General features: G+C 36.0%; 1 protein-coding gene across 4 annotated transcripts in view; it reads left to right on the top strand.

Annotated features, from left to right (window-relative positions):
* The window catches only part of RNGTT (RNA guanylyltransferase and 5'-phosphatase), a 193,317-nt gene that overhangs the window by 26,234 nt on the left and 152,579 nt on the right, over positions 1 to 14,504 (top strand). For all 4 annotated transcript variants that reach the window (XM_056343116.1, XM_056343113.1, XM_056343115.1 and 1 more), the window contains 3 exons: positions 2,174 to 2,423; positions 8,972 to 9,081; positions 9,974 to 10,075. In XM_056343116.1, coding sequence (XP_056199091.1) covers positions 2,174 to 2,423; positions 8,972 to 9,081; positions 9,974 to 10,075 — 462 coding nt within the window. The remainder of the gene's footprint in view (positions 1 to 2,173; positions 2,424 to 8,971; positions 9,082 to 9,973; positions 10,076 to 14,504) is intronic.

Raw genomic sequence — 14,504 nt, forward strand, 5'->3', positions numbered from 1 at the left:
AATTAGACTTAGAATTGTTCCTTTGTTCTGAAGAGGAAATGCATTTGAATCTATTTGGAACTCCTGTTCTTATGGAGCCTCTCTTTATTTTCAAAACTCTGTGGGAAAAGCCTTAAAACTTAACAGCCATGTCTCTCTCTTTTTTTTCTTTTATTTTTTTTTTTTCCCCTCCATTTAGGTCTATCAAGTTTGTTCATCTCTGTCAGATTTTTTTAGTAGAACAATCTGATAGGGAAAAATGTCCACAGCAAAAGAATTAATTTTGAGAAGGTGGTAGTTAATGCTAAGAATTGTATCAAGATAAATCCAATTTGCTGTATCATTCTTTAAAATAGGCATTGTTATTTGCTGATGAGGAAATAAGATTTTCCTGATGGAAAAATCCATCTGCATTCATTCCTTAAGTGTATGATACAGGAATGCTGCTGATGTATTGTGAATACTGAGATGTATTTTATAGTTCAGTTTAAAGAAAGGTCATCCAGACTGAAAGCTCTCCAAGTAGTGATCAGAAACCTTAATACTCTTTTTCACAACTGGTTTTTCCTGAAGACTGCTATGTTTCTAGAACTTGCAAAATATGTTTTCTTTCAGCTAGGTTTCCGTGCTTGAAATCTATGCTGCTTCTTTTAGCTTTCATTGCCATCTATTCCAGAATACTATATAGAGTTCTTCTAATATCATCAGAGACAAATCTAAGCATCTTTCAGGCCCCATCCCTTTTGGTTTGTTTTGTTCTTTCTATGGCATTGCTTACGGAAGATTTGAAACAATTTAAGAAAGATACCAAAATAAAAAATTTCTTGTGAGGAGAAAATTAGGAGTCTTAGAAAACAGAATGGCGAAGAAAGCTCCTTCTTTATATGAAGCTTCTTTATATTAAAGCTTCTTCTGTATATGAATAATTCAGATTCTTAAACTTGTAATTTATGAGACCTGATGGCTGACCATTTGATAGTCTTACTCTGGAAAATGTTTTGTTTTCTACTCTTACCAAAGATCAGAAGAGAGGGCCAAACTTACTGGTTCTTGGGAGGTGTTTCTGTCTATTCTGGGAAATTTATTTCATAAAATTCTCAGGCTCTTTCTCATACTGTACAGATATGACAAAAAAAAATATACTTTTTGGTATTTAAATTCTTTTTTTGCATTTTAGCTCTATGTTTTCCTTGTTCCAGTGGCAGGCTATTTTCTTAAATGAAAAAATTCATATCACAGCATGTAATCTGTACTTTTGTTCCAGCTTTAAGACTTTTTGTTCCAGTTTAAGGCTTGTCAAGAAGCTTAACAGGGGCATGTACCTTTTGTGATTTCTCCTTTTATTTAGCAAAATCTCTAAATGTTGGTCCATGGAACATAGTGCTCCACACAGCCATGACAAATTGTAGACAGAATTATGTCCATTGTTTTATGTTAACTGTTTTCAAAGGAATTGTGAAAATAGTAATCATAAACCCCTTGTGCTGTGCTTGCTGGTGTATATTTTGGAGTGCTTTCCAGTTGGCAGGTAAAGGTGCATGACTGTTAATTTTGGTTTCTAATTTTTTTTTGATCCAGTCTCCAGTTTATTAAAGCACTTAAGATTAAGTGTTAGCTGCACAGTAAAAGGCTTCTGAATTACATTTTTTTATGAGTAACTTCTGGAAAGAGAAGTAATTTGAAAAGATGAGGATGCTTTTTCCCAATGTGATGACAAAATGTCTAATGAAAGGAGAGATAATTCTTAGGGGGAAAAATGTTGCCACATTTTAATTTCAACACTTGCATTTTTCTTCATTAAGTTTGTTCATCTCTTTTTGTGTTGCTTTTTTTGTCTTCATTCAGTCTTTTAAGTACTTGTCTATGTGTCACTCATGCCTTTTCTGTAGCAATAAAAGTTTTACCTAGGTGAGCAACAGACCACTTATTTGCTACAATCAGGGAAGCAGTGCAAGATGCAGTTACTTTTGAGAACATATGCAGTGCCTACATAATTATGCAGAATCTTGTGCAAGAGCAACTGTTACCAGGCTGATCTAAGCATGATGTTTCAAATATAATGAATGTTTTTTTGCATTTACCAGTTTGGAATTTTTAATTCTCAGTCCCAATAAATCTTAGGTTTGATAAGGCAGAATATGACTAAAACATATAAATTAAGCATCCAGAGTAATTTTCAATTTTTATTTGACAGTATTGAGGCTGCTGTGGCCACTTTTGCTCAGGCTAGACCACCAGGTATTTATAAAGGTGACTATTTGAAGGAATTATTTCGTCGTTATGGAGATGAAGATGATGCACCATCACCACCTGAGCTACCAGAATGGTGCTTTGATGATGATGAAGAGGAGGATGATGATAATGGTAAAACAGGAGGCCAAGAATCAGAACCTGGATCATCAAGCTCTTCCTTTGGCAAGAGGAAAAAAGAACGCCTAAAACTGGTATTTTTGATTAAGAACTTACTATTCTAATTGCTATACTTAATTTCATAAACTCATAGTCATCAAATACATGCTAAACAAGTGCCAGTGCTCTTGCATATAAGGACTGGTAGTATTGTCTCTTAACCGGGAAAAACTGGTATCTTCATTGCAAGCTTTCTTATGCATCCTGTATGAACTTCGAACTTTAACATTCAACACCTCAACTTCCAGTTGTTGTTACAACTTCCAGTTATTCCAGTTGTAAAAATTCCTTAAATTTTTTCTTGTATAACAATTTTTAATAAATTTGCGTTGAAATGGTAAAGCACTTTTTAATTATTCGCTTTATCTTTAGGGGTGAAATGTTATGATGTATATGTGTAAACAGTTTTTACTTATTTTTTTGTAGCCATGTGGATGAAATTCAGAATTTTTTTAAATTCACTGCTCATTTTGGTAAATATTCTTACCTTTTGAAATTTTGGAGGGTTGAGAATTGGGTTATCAAAAAGCAATATGAGCTTAAAATCCCCAAGGCAGCTTTGAAATTATTTTTTGTTCAAAGCTGTTTTAACTGTATCATGATAAGAAATATGGCTGATCGCTTATGGTGATTGAACATACATCTGCATAATTCTGATGAAATAAGTTGCTGTAGTTACCATAGTATGGAACTAATACTCCAGAGTGAAGAATATACTTGTATCATCTGAAGACTAATGGCTCAGTTCTCTCCAAATCCCTGACTTTTTTTATTTTATTTGCAGATAAACTAGGGGAGAATGTTGCTGAGTGCAAAAATAGATTCGGTTCTTTTTGCATAACACTGAATTCATTTACTTGTGTCTGAGGTGTATTTGTTTGCAAACACTTGGAAATCCTCATAGGAAATACGCTGCAAAAATGCATTTTGTTGTTACTGCAGCTGCTCAATGTGGTTTACAGATGGAGTATGGAAGAAATTAGCCTGAAAGGAATATAAAATCTTGTCCAGAGAAGCAAGATGAACTTTGAAAACTTTCAAATAGTCTATCAGCTGGAATAAAAAATTGCCAACACAGTGAAAATCCATAGTAAAAATATACTCAGGGATATGGTCACTACCTCCATTAGCCTTGCAGTAAAACATTGATATTTCAGAAAATTTATTTGGGCTGGAACCACAGACCTGTGTTTTTGACTTGCCTTTTGATGTGTTAGCAAATGAGGTGTGATGGTGACATCCAATGACAGCCTCTTTTCAGCAAGTATAAAACTGAACTGGTCTGTTTAACAGGAATCATGATCCTGGCTTCCCAGGCTTTTTCTTTTCTGCCACCATAGTTCTTTTGAAAGCTGGAAGCTAAATTATACGAATAAGCATATTAATGACTAAAAGGTAATTATGAGTTAGAGAATTTATGAAAAAAGAATCATCTAGTTAATATGCATATTCGTATAATTCAGTTTTGCAGCTCTGGAGGAACATTCTTTGACATGAAGAGGAGGAACTGGGAGAATTCTTTACCATGGTTCTTGGCTGGCAGATTGGACTGCTTAACTCAGTAGAGATGGATACAGTCTATTTGTGATTCCTTGTAAATATGTGATCTACATGGGTATGATTATCAGGTAAATACCTCTTGCTCAGATTTTCTTATTATTTTACTGTCTAAAGGGCTAAATTTTCAGCATTATGTTGATTTCTTGTAGTATTTGTTTTCAGCCTTCAAATTTGACTCTTTCTGTAAACACCTGAGGGTAGACAGTGTCAAAGTAGAGGTGGCTGTGGTGATAGTGGTGAGATCTGAAATGATTTCATGTTGGCCCAAGTCTTTTTGGGGACAAGTAAAGTTTAGAGGTAGAGGATGAGACACTTCCCAGGCAGCTCGCTAGGATAATGAATAGTCGGAAGCAGCTGCCCGGCTAGCCTGTGAAGTTAGCATGCTGTCCATTTCAGAAACTCCATCTTGGATGTGAGAAACTTTATTGCAGCATCTTGCATTAAAAATTCCATATTTTGATGTCAAAAAGTCATGACAGCCTTTCTTTTCTATGCTACATAAACTGTGGGAACAGTTAGAACATAATGCCATTACAGTTTCCTTTGTCATCATCTGAATGTAGTTGACAGGTAACAGCAAATCTGTTTGCTGTGGTCTCAGATGCTACACAGCAAATCCAAACACACATTGACTTTGTCAGCGCATGCCATAATAATTGTAGCTTCGAAGCAACATTATTAACTGACACTTAGAATCTCACTTCAGGGAGAAAAGTTTTTGGAGCAAAAAATACTTGGTTTTGCAAATAGGACAAAAAGTTATAATTCTGAGCTAGAACCTTCAGAATTTTCAACGGGATCTTTTACTGTTTAATAAGGAATGCCGCCTATTCTAGTCCCATGTAAGCTGTGTATTTCACAGGTATTACAGGGTGTGATATGTAGCGCTTCTAAAATGGATGGTTACATCTCAATGGTCTAGAAGAGATGGTAGCTGATTTTGTGTGCAGGTGTCTTGTGGTCATCTGTGAGACCGGGAAACCATTAAACCTCATGGTTGATATAGTTGGGAAGGATAATATTTATTATTTAACTGTCAAAGTATTTTGTTTCTAAATGTCATGACTTTGGTTTTTTTCTGCCTAACCTACTTTTTTTTGCCGAAGTTTAACCCCTGTGCTTACAGTTCTGCCCATGGGTGTCTTGATGGATATGGAAAAAAGATAATTTTCTGATTTTACAGCAGCATTTTATATACTCATATATGGGTGTAATTTCCTTTTTAGCCTCCTCTTTCTCCACATTAAATGCCAATTTGTTCACTTTTTCCCTATAGTCCATATTTTTTGTATTTCTGTCCATTCTTGTCATTCTTTGTATTCTGTCGTGTTGACTCACATTTTTCTGAGACTGTGGTGCCTATGATTGAACACAAGCCTCTGGCTGAGGCCATCCTAATGCTTAATAGAGAGGAATTAATTTTTCGTATCTTAAGGCTAGTATTTCTGTTTATATATCTCAATATAATTGCCTTTTACAAGACAGAATAATACTAATTCAGCGCTTTTTCTCTTGGTGCTTCCGTATCTTTTCCTCTAATTACCTACCAGTGTGTGTTTGTGTAATTGCTTATGCCCTGTTAAGTGTAGAACTTTGTTTATACTGAATTGTACAGTGTTTTTTCCAGCCCATTCTTGTAATTAAGGATAACACTGAATTCTTAAGCTGCCATCACAGTCTGTATCCCTGTTACTAAATTCACAGATGTCACAAAAATAAGAATATGCTAATAGGAAATTTAGGGAAAATAAATTAACTCTCTTATACCTAAACAACCCCGCAGATTCTCCTCAAGGTATTCTTCCATTTTGTTCGTGAAACACTAGCTCCTCTGAACCTGGTTTCAAAACGTGTTGCTCTCCTGTTTTATAGAAGTTAGATCTACCCCATGTTTTCTGAGTTCCCCTCTGAGAACAAGACAAGCAAACAAAAGCCGAGCCAAAAACCAGCATCAAAAGATGTGATATTTCCTGCTTCTCCTGATTCTGTGAAGCTTGTTTCATCACCAAAACCAAATGATTAGTTGAACACCATGGTTACTGAGTGACAGTCAGTATATTTTTGTTGTATCTTTTTTGTTTGTACATGCCTAGAGGCAGTTCTTGTGATTTGGTCTGGTATTTCTAGGTATTAAATCAAAGCTGATCAGTGTAAGTTCCTGTCTCTCCCTTCCTGTCTTTTAGAAGATGCAGGCTGTGTCTCTTCCTGACATGTTTTGGAACGTTTCTTGTCCTCTGGAAGGCAGTCTCTGAGCATACTGGCACCCAGTCAGGTCTGAGTAGCCTGAAGATGGCTATCACCCAGGCCTGGTGATAGCCACTAGGGTTAGGGAGGTGTGTGTTTGGGGCTGTTCCCACTCGCACCCACTCCTCCAGGTGGTGTTTAGGATCTGAACCAACACAAGATGATACATATCGCCACTTCTCCTTCAGCTGAAGTGATGGGTGGAGGGATATGGTGGCAGGTGGGAAGAGCTTGATTGATTAGTACAGCTTGTGCAGAGACTAGATACTGAGTGCATGTAGTTACCTTGGATCCATCAGGGCTTATAGCTCTTGGCTTAGTAGCAGCACTGAGGACCTCAGGTGCTCCTGCTGAGCTGCACGCTCTGGCATCCTTGCACTGTATTCTCCAGTGTCGTGTTTCCAGAGGGGGTTGTTAGCTCAACAACGGTGCGGCAAGCGCCTGGATCTGGCTGAGTTTTGGCACCTTATCCGAGGAAATGTCCTCATGAAACCTGGAGCGCTGAGTTGGCCAGGGACAGGTGCCCAAGTGACTCACCTTGTTTTCATAGTGCTGTGCCTTAGCTAGTGAGTATACTTGAGGCAGATAATCTGCAAGAGAGACCTTCAAATGGCAAGCACCAGTTTCATGTTTATGACTTTTTATTTTCTGGAGAATTTTTCCAGTTGCCTGCCTTTTGCTTTAATATATAGCAGTCATACTGCTGTCACATTCTGCCGTTATTTGAGAAGGAAGATACAACCATTTTTCTTTGGTCATGGTGCTCTTAACCAGACAGAATTCAGACAACATGCTGGCCAGGCACGTGTAACTGTCTGTCTCCCTTGCCCAGTCACCTGTGTGCCATTGCACCTGCTGGTGCCCACATAAATAATATGGGACAAGTGATGCACCAAAGGTCTGTGGAGCTTAAGGTGATTAAGGTTATGCACTAGGGTATTTCTTTAGGATGTACTGTTCTCAGAATACAATTTGGAGATGCAACTGAGCCAATCTTAACTAAATGCAGGCTGTACTGAAAACTGTAGTCCTGCTTTCCCTGCACTTCTGTGTTCCTTCTGCTTCCCTTGTGCTGGCACTAGTGCTGACTCATTCTATGGTGAACTAGTTTAGGATACTAATTTGCCAGAAAATTATTAATTTATGATACTGTTTTTGCCAAATTAGTTCCTAGACTTGCTCAAGAGTAGAACAGATGAGTGCCATGGTGTGTGGAAAAAGGAGCAAAAAAGCTCCTTTCATCAGTAGTGTGCAGCTAGATTTGTTAAGGCAAGTTTCAAACATTTTAGTGATGACATACACAATACTTGTACCTTCATTTGCAGGATTCATAATTCAACAGCTGAAACACCATGCTTTGATCTTCTTAGTCTGCATTGCGAATGTATTTGAGATGCTGTTGAAATAAATCTGGTCAAATTGGGATCTCTAAAGAGATCTTTTATTATGTAGCTTTTTAGATCTGATGGCTTTAATGTGTTCTGTTGTACAGAATTTGTTTTTATTCCACTCAGCATCAAACTTTTTCTGAAATATACAAGTTATTTTTGAGTTTTATTTTCAGTATTCTTTTATTGATCTCTATTTAGGCTTTTCTGTGGCATTCAGGATAGCACCTCCACTTTAGTAACTTGGTTTAGATTGAGAATAAAATCATGCAAGTATAATTTCACACAAATACTTTGTTACAAACCAGCCGTTTATGTTTTCTCTTTTGTTAATAAATTTTTCCTAGACCAACTGAGAGCCCTTTAAGTCTGCTGCTGTTTAAGTACATTCATTCTTTCAATTGTTTTCCCTCTGGTGTAAGTTTTAAGTTTTCAGACATAAAATGTGGTAGATACCCAGCTGGAGGTGAAATTAATGTAATTGAACTTCTTGTACTGCAGTTACCATCTAGGTCTGATAAAATTAACATATTTAATTGAAAACATACATCTTTGATTTAGAGGGAGAAAAGAATGACTTAATGTCTTTAAAAAGACCCAGCAGAAACCTCTTGTCTAAAGATTTTTTCCCAGTGACTTGAGCTCAGTAATTACCGAGCTACTTAGGTTTACCTTCTGTGTTAGATCTCTACTGTTAGTGAGCAGCTCTTGCTTTTCATGAATCAAGGAAAACACAGAATTGTTGGTCTGGAAATACTATTTATGTATTAGAAACTTTATTTAACATTTCATATGTCAATTCTGTCCTTGGTTTCCAGTTTGTTTATTTTGAGGCCATACTTTTTGACACACTTAAAAGTGGTGTCACAAGGGCTTCTGCCAGAAGATATTGTGACCTTTAATGTATGGTGATTTGCTTTAGGTTCAGATTTTCATCCATAAATAAACATCTTGCATTACCTTGAAATTCCATGTGTGACCAATTTACTATTAAATACTTGATACTAATGTACTTTCTTTTTAAATAAGATAATTTTAGTTGCAAATGAAAAATGAGTCTGATGCTGTAGCTTGACATGGCAACTTTCTTGAGAGTACTAGCTAAACAATGCTTATCCCTTACCATTTACCTCCTTTGTAAATTTTTTTAATCATTATTTTAGGTTTTCCCCCATAAATAAGTCATTTTAGTTCCTACATTCATAATACCAGTGAGTTTACTGGCAAATCTCAAGTGATGTATCTTGGTATCTGGGGGTAAATTTTTAAGGAATATTTAAGCTACTATTGTTCATGAGGATCAACTTGTAAAAACAGACAATCTTGTAGTAATGTGCTCTGGTCAGCTTTTATGAAGGCTTAAATACTAATTATTTTTTTTTTTTATTTAGGGTGCAATTTTCTTGGAAGGAATAACAGTTAAATGTGTGACCCAAGTGACAACACAACCAAAGTTAGGAGGAATACAGCAAAAATGTCAGCAGTTCTGTGGATGGGAAGGGTATGAGAACCTTTAGAACCTGTTTATTTATACTGTCTAGAAATAAGTGTTACATTCCTAGTTTTGCGGAAGAACTCATTGTAAAAATGAGAAAAAGTAACTATTTTTGGATGGATTGTTTAAAAAAAAAAAAAAAGCAAGCCCCAAAAACACTCAATAGTGAAACAGATGAGGATCTTGCATTGTACTGTGAAATGGTGTGATCAGCTGTTGATATTAAAAATGAAGATTGTAGAACTGCTTTTCCATTGAGATACAAAATGTTTTCAGATGAATTGTTCCTGTGCAAGTTCCAGATGTAGTCTAGTCCAGGTATTTGTCTAAAATTTAGTGCTTGCTGAAGCTGCACTACATTCCCAACTTATTTATACAACTGCTTTCTATTATTTTATTATATTATAGTTTTTCTTTATACATTTCAGTATTGAGGTACAATACTAATTTTTTATAGCCAACTTGGATTTGTGTCCAATGTTAATGAGAATGTTGATTTTAATGTCTCACATTCTGAACTCCTCCTTTCCAAAGCTGACGATCCAGGCAGTTGTTCACCATGCTTACTGACCTGCTGATGCTTATAGTTCTTCCTGTGCTTGTAATTTTGAATTCAAATATCTCTTCCTCCAGCTTTGAAGTTCCACGTAATTTAGTGTTTTGTCGTAAACAAATACCTGTGTTCTTATCAGAGAGGCATTTGATTCCTCTTGCAAAATACCTTATTGGAGAAGATATTCTAACTCCAAGTTAACCTTGCAGCAAGTCTGGTACAAGGTGTAACTTTAGTCTAACATAAAAAATGCATTGCCATGTGTGACTGTTTATTGCAGAACATTAATAAACATGGATGTATTTTTTGTTGTTTTTTGTTTGTTTGTTTGTTTGTTTTTTTAAGATCTGGATTCCCTGGAGCACAACCTGTTTCCATGGACAAGCAAAATATTAAATTTTTGGAACAGAAGCCATACAAAGTTAGCTGGAAAGCAGACGGCACTCGGTAAGTTAATTTTAAATTAAAAAGAAACACCCAGTAAATTGGGTAGACTGTATTTTCTCAGGAAAGTCATTTTGCTTCTACAAAGGACAAAGCATATTCTAACAAGAAAACTGACTCCAGCGGTTAATTTTTTGCTTGTCTTGGTACCTAACATTTGCTGAAGTTTGTGGCCAAGTTTCTTTAGCAGCTGTTCTGCAAACAGACTGTTAATGTATGTACTTTTATTCTTCATAACCCTTGACTGTCTGTCAGTCAGGACTTACCAAGGTCTTAGAATAATCTTAGATAACAGTAAGAGTTTGTTAAGCTAAGGAACTTGTTTATAAAAGCTAAATTAAAACTTCTAGTTGATCCTTCAGAAGCTGTCTAGCATTAGAAATTTCATAGGGTTTTTTCATGTGTGCTGTGATCCATAGTTCAAAGTTGTAGTTCTGGTCAGCGAAAGAGTCAATATAGCTTAATTTTCCATTACCAGTTCTCTTACATTCATTGTAGGGGTAACTTTTTTTTTTTATAACGGACTATAATCTGATTGGATTGATGTGTTGAACCTCTTCAGTGTTGTTATTTCTGGTTTGAAACGTATCTTTATATTTAACTTCTCCAGTATACTTGTGTGGTGTTTCTTCTGCTCTGAAATGCTAACATCATCAAATACAGAATGGAAAACACTTTTTTTTCTTCGCTAACTGGTTATAGATCAATCTCAACTGCATGAGACTCTGTTGTTCAAACGTGTGCATCTGGTAGCAGTGGGTATCCTTTCATTACTTTGTTTTGTATGAAAAAAACATGTCACATGGGGTTTCTTGTCCCTATACCCAGCAGCTTGGATGAGGTACAGAAGGTATTTGCTATTCACATTGAAATAAAACCCTACACGTTAGGTGCCCTGTTTCCTTGTACTCTTGCAAGGAGCTACTGTGGCTTTTCATACAAGCAACTACCTTCTGTAAAATTCCAAACCTCCAAAATCATACTTATTTTCATAGGACTGAATATCTTTAATAGGTTGAAACATTTGTGAAATTACAACTGTTTTCTTGAGGTTTTGAAGTAACCATCTACATCTAACTTTCTGTTTTTCTTTAGTATTTCTGGTTTCAAAATTAAAATCAAGAATTCTAGATATTAATGGAAATGGTTTTAACCTATGCTACATGTAGCATTCGGATCACAGTGTTCCTTTTTGTTCTGGGTGCTAGCTTGAGGTCATTAATAGTCTGATTTCTTACATCATAGTCAATAGTGTCTGAGTAACAGGAAGAATTTAAATTGTAAGACACATTCATTTCCATAGCTTGATTTTTATTTCTTAAAGATGTTCTTCACATACAGTGGTATTTAAGCAATTGTAATCTGTGCTAAGTGGATTGACTTTAGTTTTTCTTCACTTGGAGCAAATGAGTAGATTTCTAACCTGCTTTGACTTGATCAGAGAAAGTGCAATTACAGTGAATGTAGACACAGTAAGAGGAGGACTGTTAAGCTCATCTGCGCGTGGTGCTTTACACATGTACAAGTTAGAAGGCATCAGTTGTGTGGAAGAAATGTATACTTTCAAAACCAGGAGGTAATAATTTTTGTTTTCAGGCTGGTGAAGTTAAAATACTGGTTGTGCATATGGCTAAGTGCAAGAAGAGTTTTGTTTTAGCAGTGCAATGGAAAGCATTCTCCTTCCATGTGCTGAGACAACAGAGTTTTGATACTAAATAAAAGGCAGTGTAGCCTGTCTTCTAAAGTTTTTCTTGTGCTCTTTATTTTGTTAGGGTTGTTATCTTTAGTAATAGGATGGAGTATCCTAGATTATGAAAAGCTTGGAAAATATGGGGAATTAGGTGTCTTAGAAGAATTACCAAGTGGCTCCACATGGAGTCAGTCAGGGTTCAGCACAATTCAGCCAGAACTAAGCTGTCTCCTATAAAAAAAAAGCCCTTCAGGTTTCTCTCATCAGTGGAGTTTGTACTTCAACGGTTTATTAGCTTGGGCAGAGCGTGGTGTGAAAATACAAAATAAACTTGCACTCAATATAACATCCAAGCATTAAGAAATGGGTGGGAATATTTGGCTTATGAACATTGGCTGGCTGTATGCACAAGCACTGGGGTAATGTGATGCAGGTGTTCACAGGGTGCGAGGTTACAGAAACATGGCGTTGGGAGATTCAGGCTTATTTTCGGAGCAGTACAGTGCATTCAAAAGCTGCTGAGCCTAAACAAGTAAACTCGGCCAACTTAAACTGACCATGCAAAGAGCCAGATGGGAGTCTTAGCATTTATTACATTTATTATGCTTTTAATCCACATTCCAGCTATACTGCCTGTGGACTTGACTTGTATAACTATGAAAATATGTTTACAAAGTATTAATGTCCTGTGCGGCTCAGATGCTGATAATCCCTGCCTTTTTTCACAGCTTAGTCCTTCAGGAAGCCTTTGTTTAGGGATTGGTTTACACTAGTATTTTAGTATGTCTTAAAGACAGTATGGATGTGTTTTCATATAATTTAGGCCTATTGCTTCACAAAATAGTAATAGCAGAAAATAATTCTGCTTTTTAAAATAATTTCTTTACAGAAGACCATTTGATACTAAAGGAAAAAATTGGTTCATCTGCAGTGTCTCTTAGTGTGCATTGCCACTGAAGAATAATGTGTGCAAAACTGTGTGTTGTTAGCTAATATGGATTGGTATGTCTTAGAACAAATACAAAGTTGTTGTAAAATTACAATTAGTGCTATTCCGTGGGGCTGTAAGCTATTTTTCCACATTTATTTTTTTGTTCGTGTTTCCAATATGAAGAGTGAGTGTTTGTCATATATTATTCATTTGGAAAATTGAAGTCTTAGGGAGTATTCTTATTTTCTTACTCAGATGTAGAGGATGCATACATACTGAATACTAAAATAAATATATAGAAAATAGTAGTGCACCTGGAAGACTGCCCTTTGTAAGAGAAATTAAAGTGTACATGTAATTTCTTGTAGAAAATTTCAGTATTTTGGACATTCTGTCCTGTGTTTTTACAGTTCTAGGATGGTGACAAAACAGACTGGATGAAGAATAAAACTGAGGGAATGAAATACTTCTTTTAAATTTTCTCAATACGTAATAACTTGTAGTTGTTTATGGAGATACAGAGATGATAAGCATGTTCAGAGAGGAAAATGGTGCTACAAAGATTCAATGTTACTGATATTCACCTGAAGGTGTGATGTGAAAGAGAGATTAAAGATGAAACCCTGAGCTATTATTTGGACATCTAGACACGGTGCATGATAGTTAAGCTAATCAACAATGAAAAATGATGATGACAGTTTTTCCATTGGACATGCTTCTAATTATTTTGTTGTTCTCTGATGATCTGGACTCCATATGCAATTAAACAGGTTTTCATTAATTATTCTGAATGCTTGTGTTGACAGGCGTGACCTTCCTGAATTTAATATTAAGATATCAGTTAGTAGAGATCCATTTATGGATCCCCTGCTTACTTCATCTGGAGATGAAACCCCTGTAATCAAATATCTCTGAAGCCATTCTGTTAAGTGTAGTTTAGATGCAGCAGTCTAGGGTCTGCCTGTTACAATATTATTTGGCTTGCATACGTTTGGTTTTTTTGTTGTTGTTGTGTTCTCTCTTTTTGCTTAAAAAAGCACTGCTGTTTCATCAGACGGATTGGACTTTCAGAAAAGCAGGTGCTTAACTAATAACTTTATATGTTCTCACTTAGCCAAAACATTCTAATTTCAGTTAATAGCAATATTTGCTCAACTTAGCCAAACTTCTTACATTTCACCATTGTTAAATACCTGTATTTTATTCCTGCAACAGTAGTTTTCTCTAGATGTTTCATTTACTTGAGTGGTATCTTACACACTTTTGTAAACGTGTGGGTTCTGAGTCTGGTTTGTGTAAAAACTCATCCTCCTCCATTCTCTTGCAGCCCTGAGTTCAAAATCTTTTGACTTACCCTTGCTTAGTCTGTCCAGATTTACAGACTTTGTGCCTACACCATGGTCTTCCTTGTTCTGCGCCTCGTTTCCAGAGCCCTTGTTCCATGAACATCAGCAAGGCACACCTCTTGTTCTCAATCCAGTTTTCGTTCTGGAGCATGTTTGCTCCAATGGGAAATGCAGTGTGAACTGCCCTACTCTTCATGAATGCCTGTGTATAAAGATGTGCACGTTTACATCTCAGGTTTAGACAAGCAAACTTTAAATTAAAAGAGCTTTGAAGCTCACTTAGCATTGGCTCTCTGGAAAAATATTTTCTTTGTGCCAGCTATTTGTGTGTATGTAAATATTATATGCAACTGTGTTTTGGGGAAAGAACACCTCTAAAATCATATTGCTTTAAATTATTATTATTATAAAAAATAAATCGCTTAAGTCTGCAGCTGTTCTGAGTGGTTTTGTGAATTCTATCCT

The sequence above is a fragment of the Falco biarmicus genome, chromosome 6 (genome assembly GCF_023638135.1).
Source record: "Falco biarmicus isolate bFalBia1 chromosome 6, bFalBia1.pri, whole genome shotgun sequence".
Lineage (NCBI taxonomy): Eukaryota > Metazoa > Chordata > Aves > Falconiformes > Falconidae > Falco > Falco biarmicus.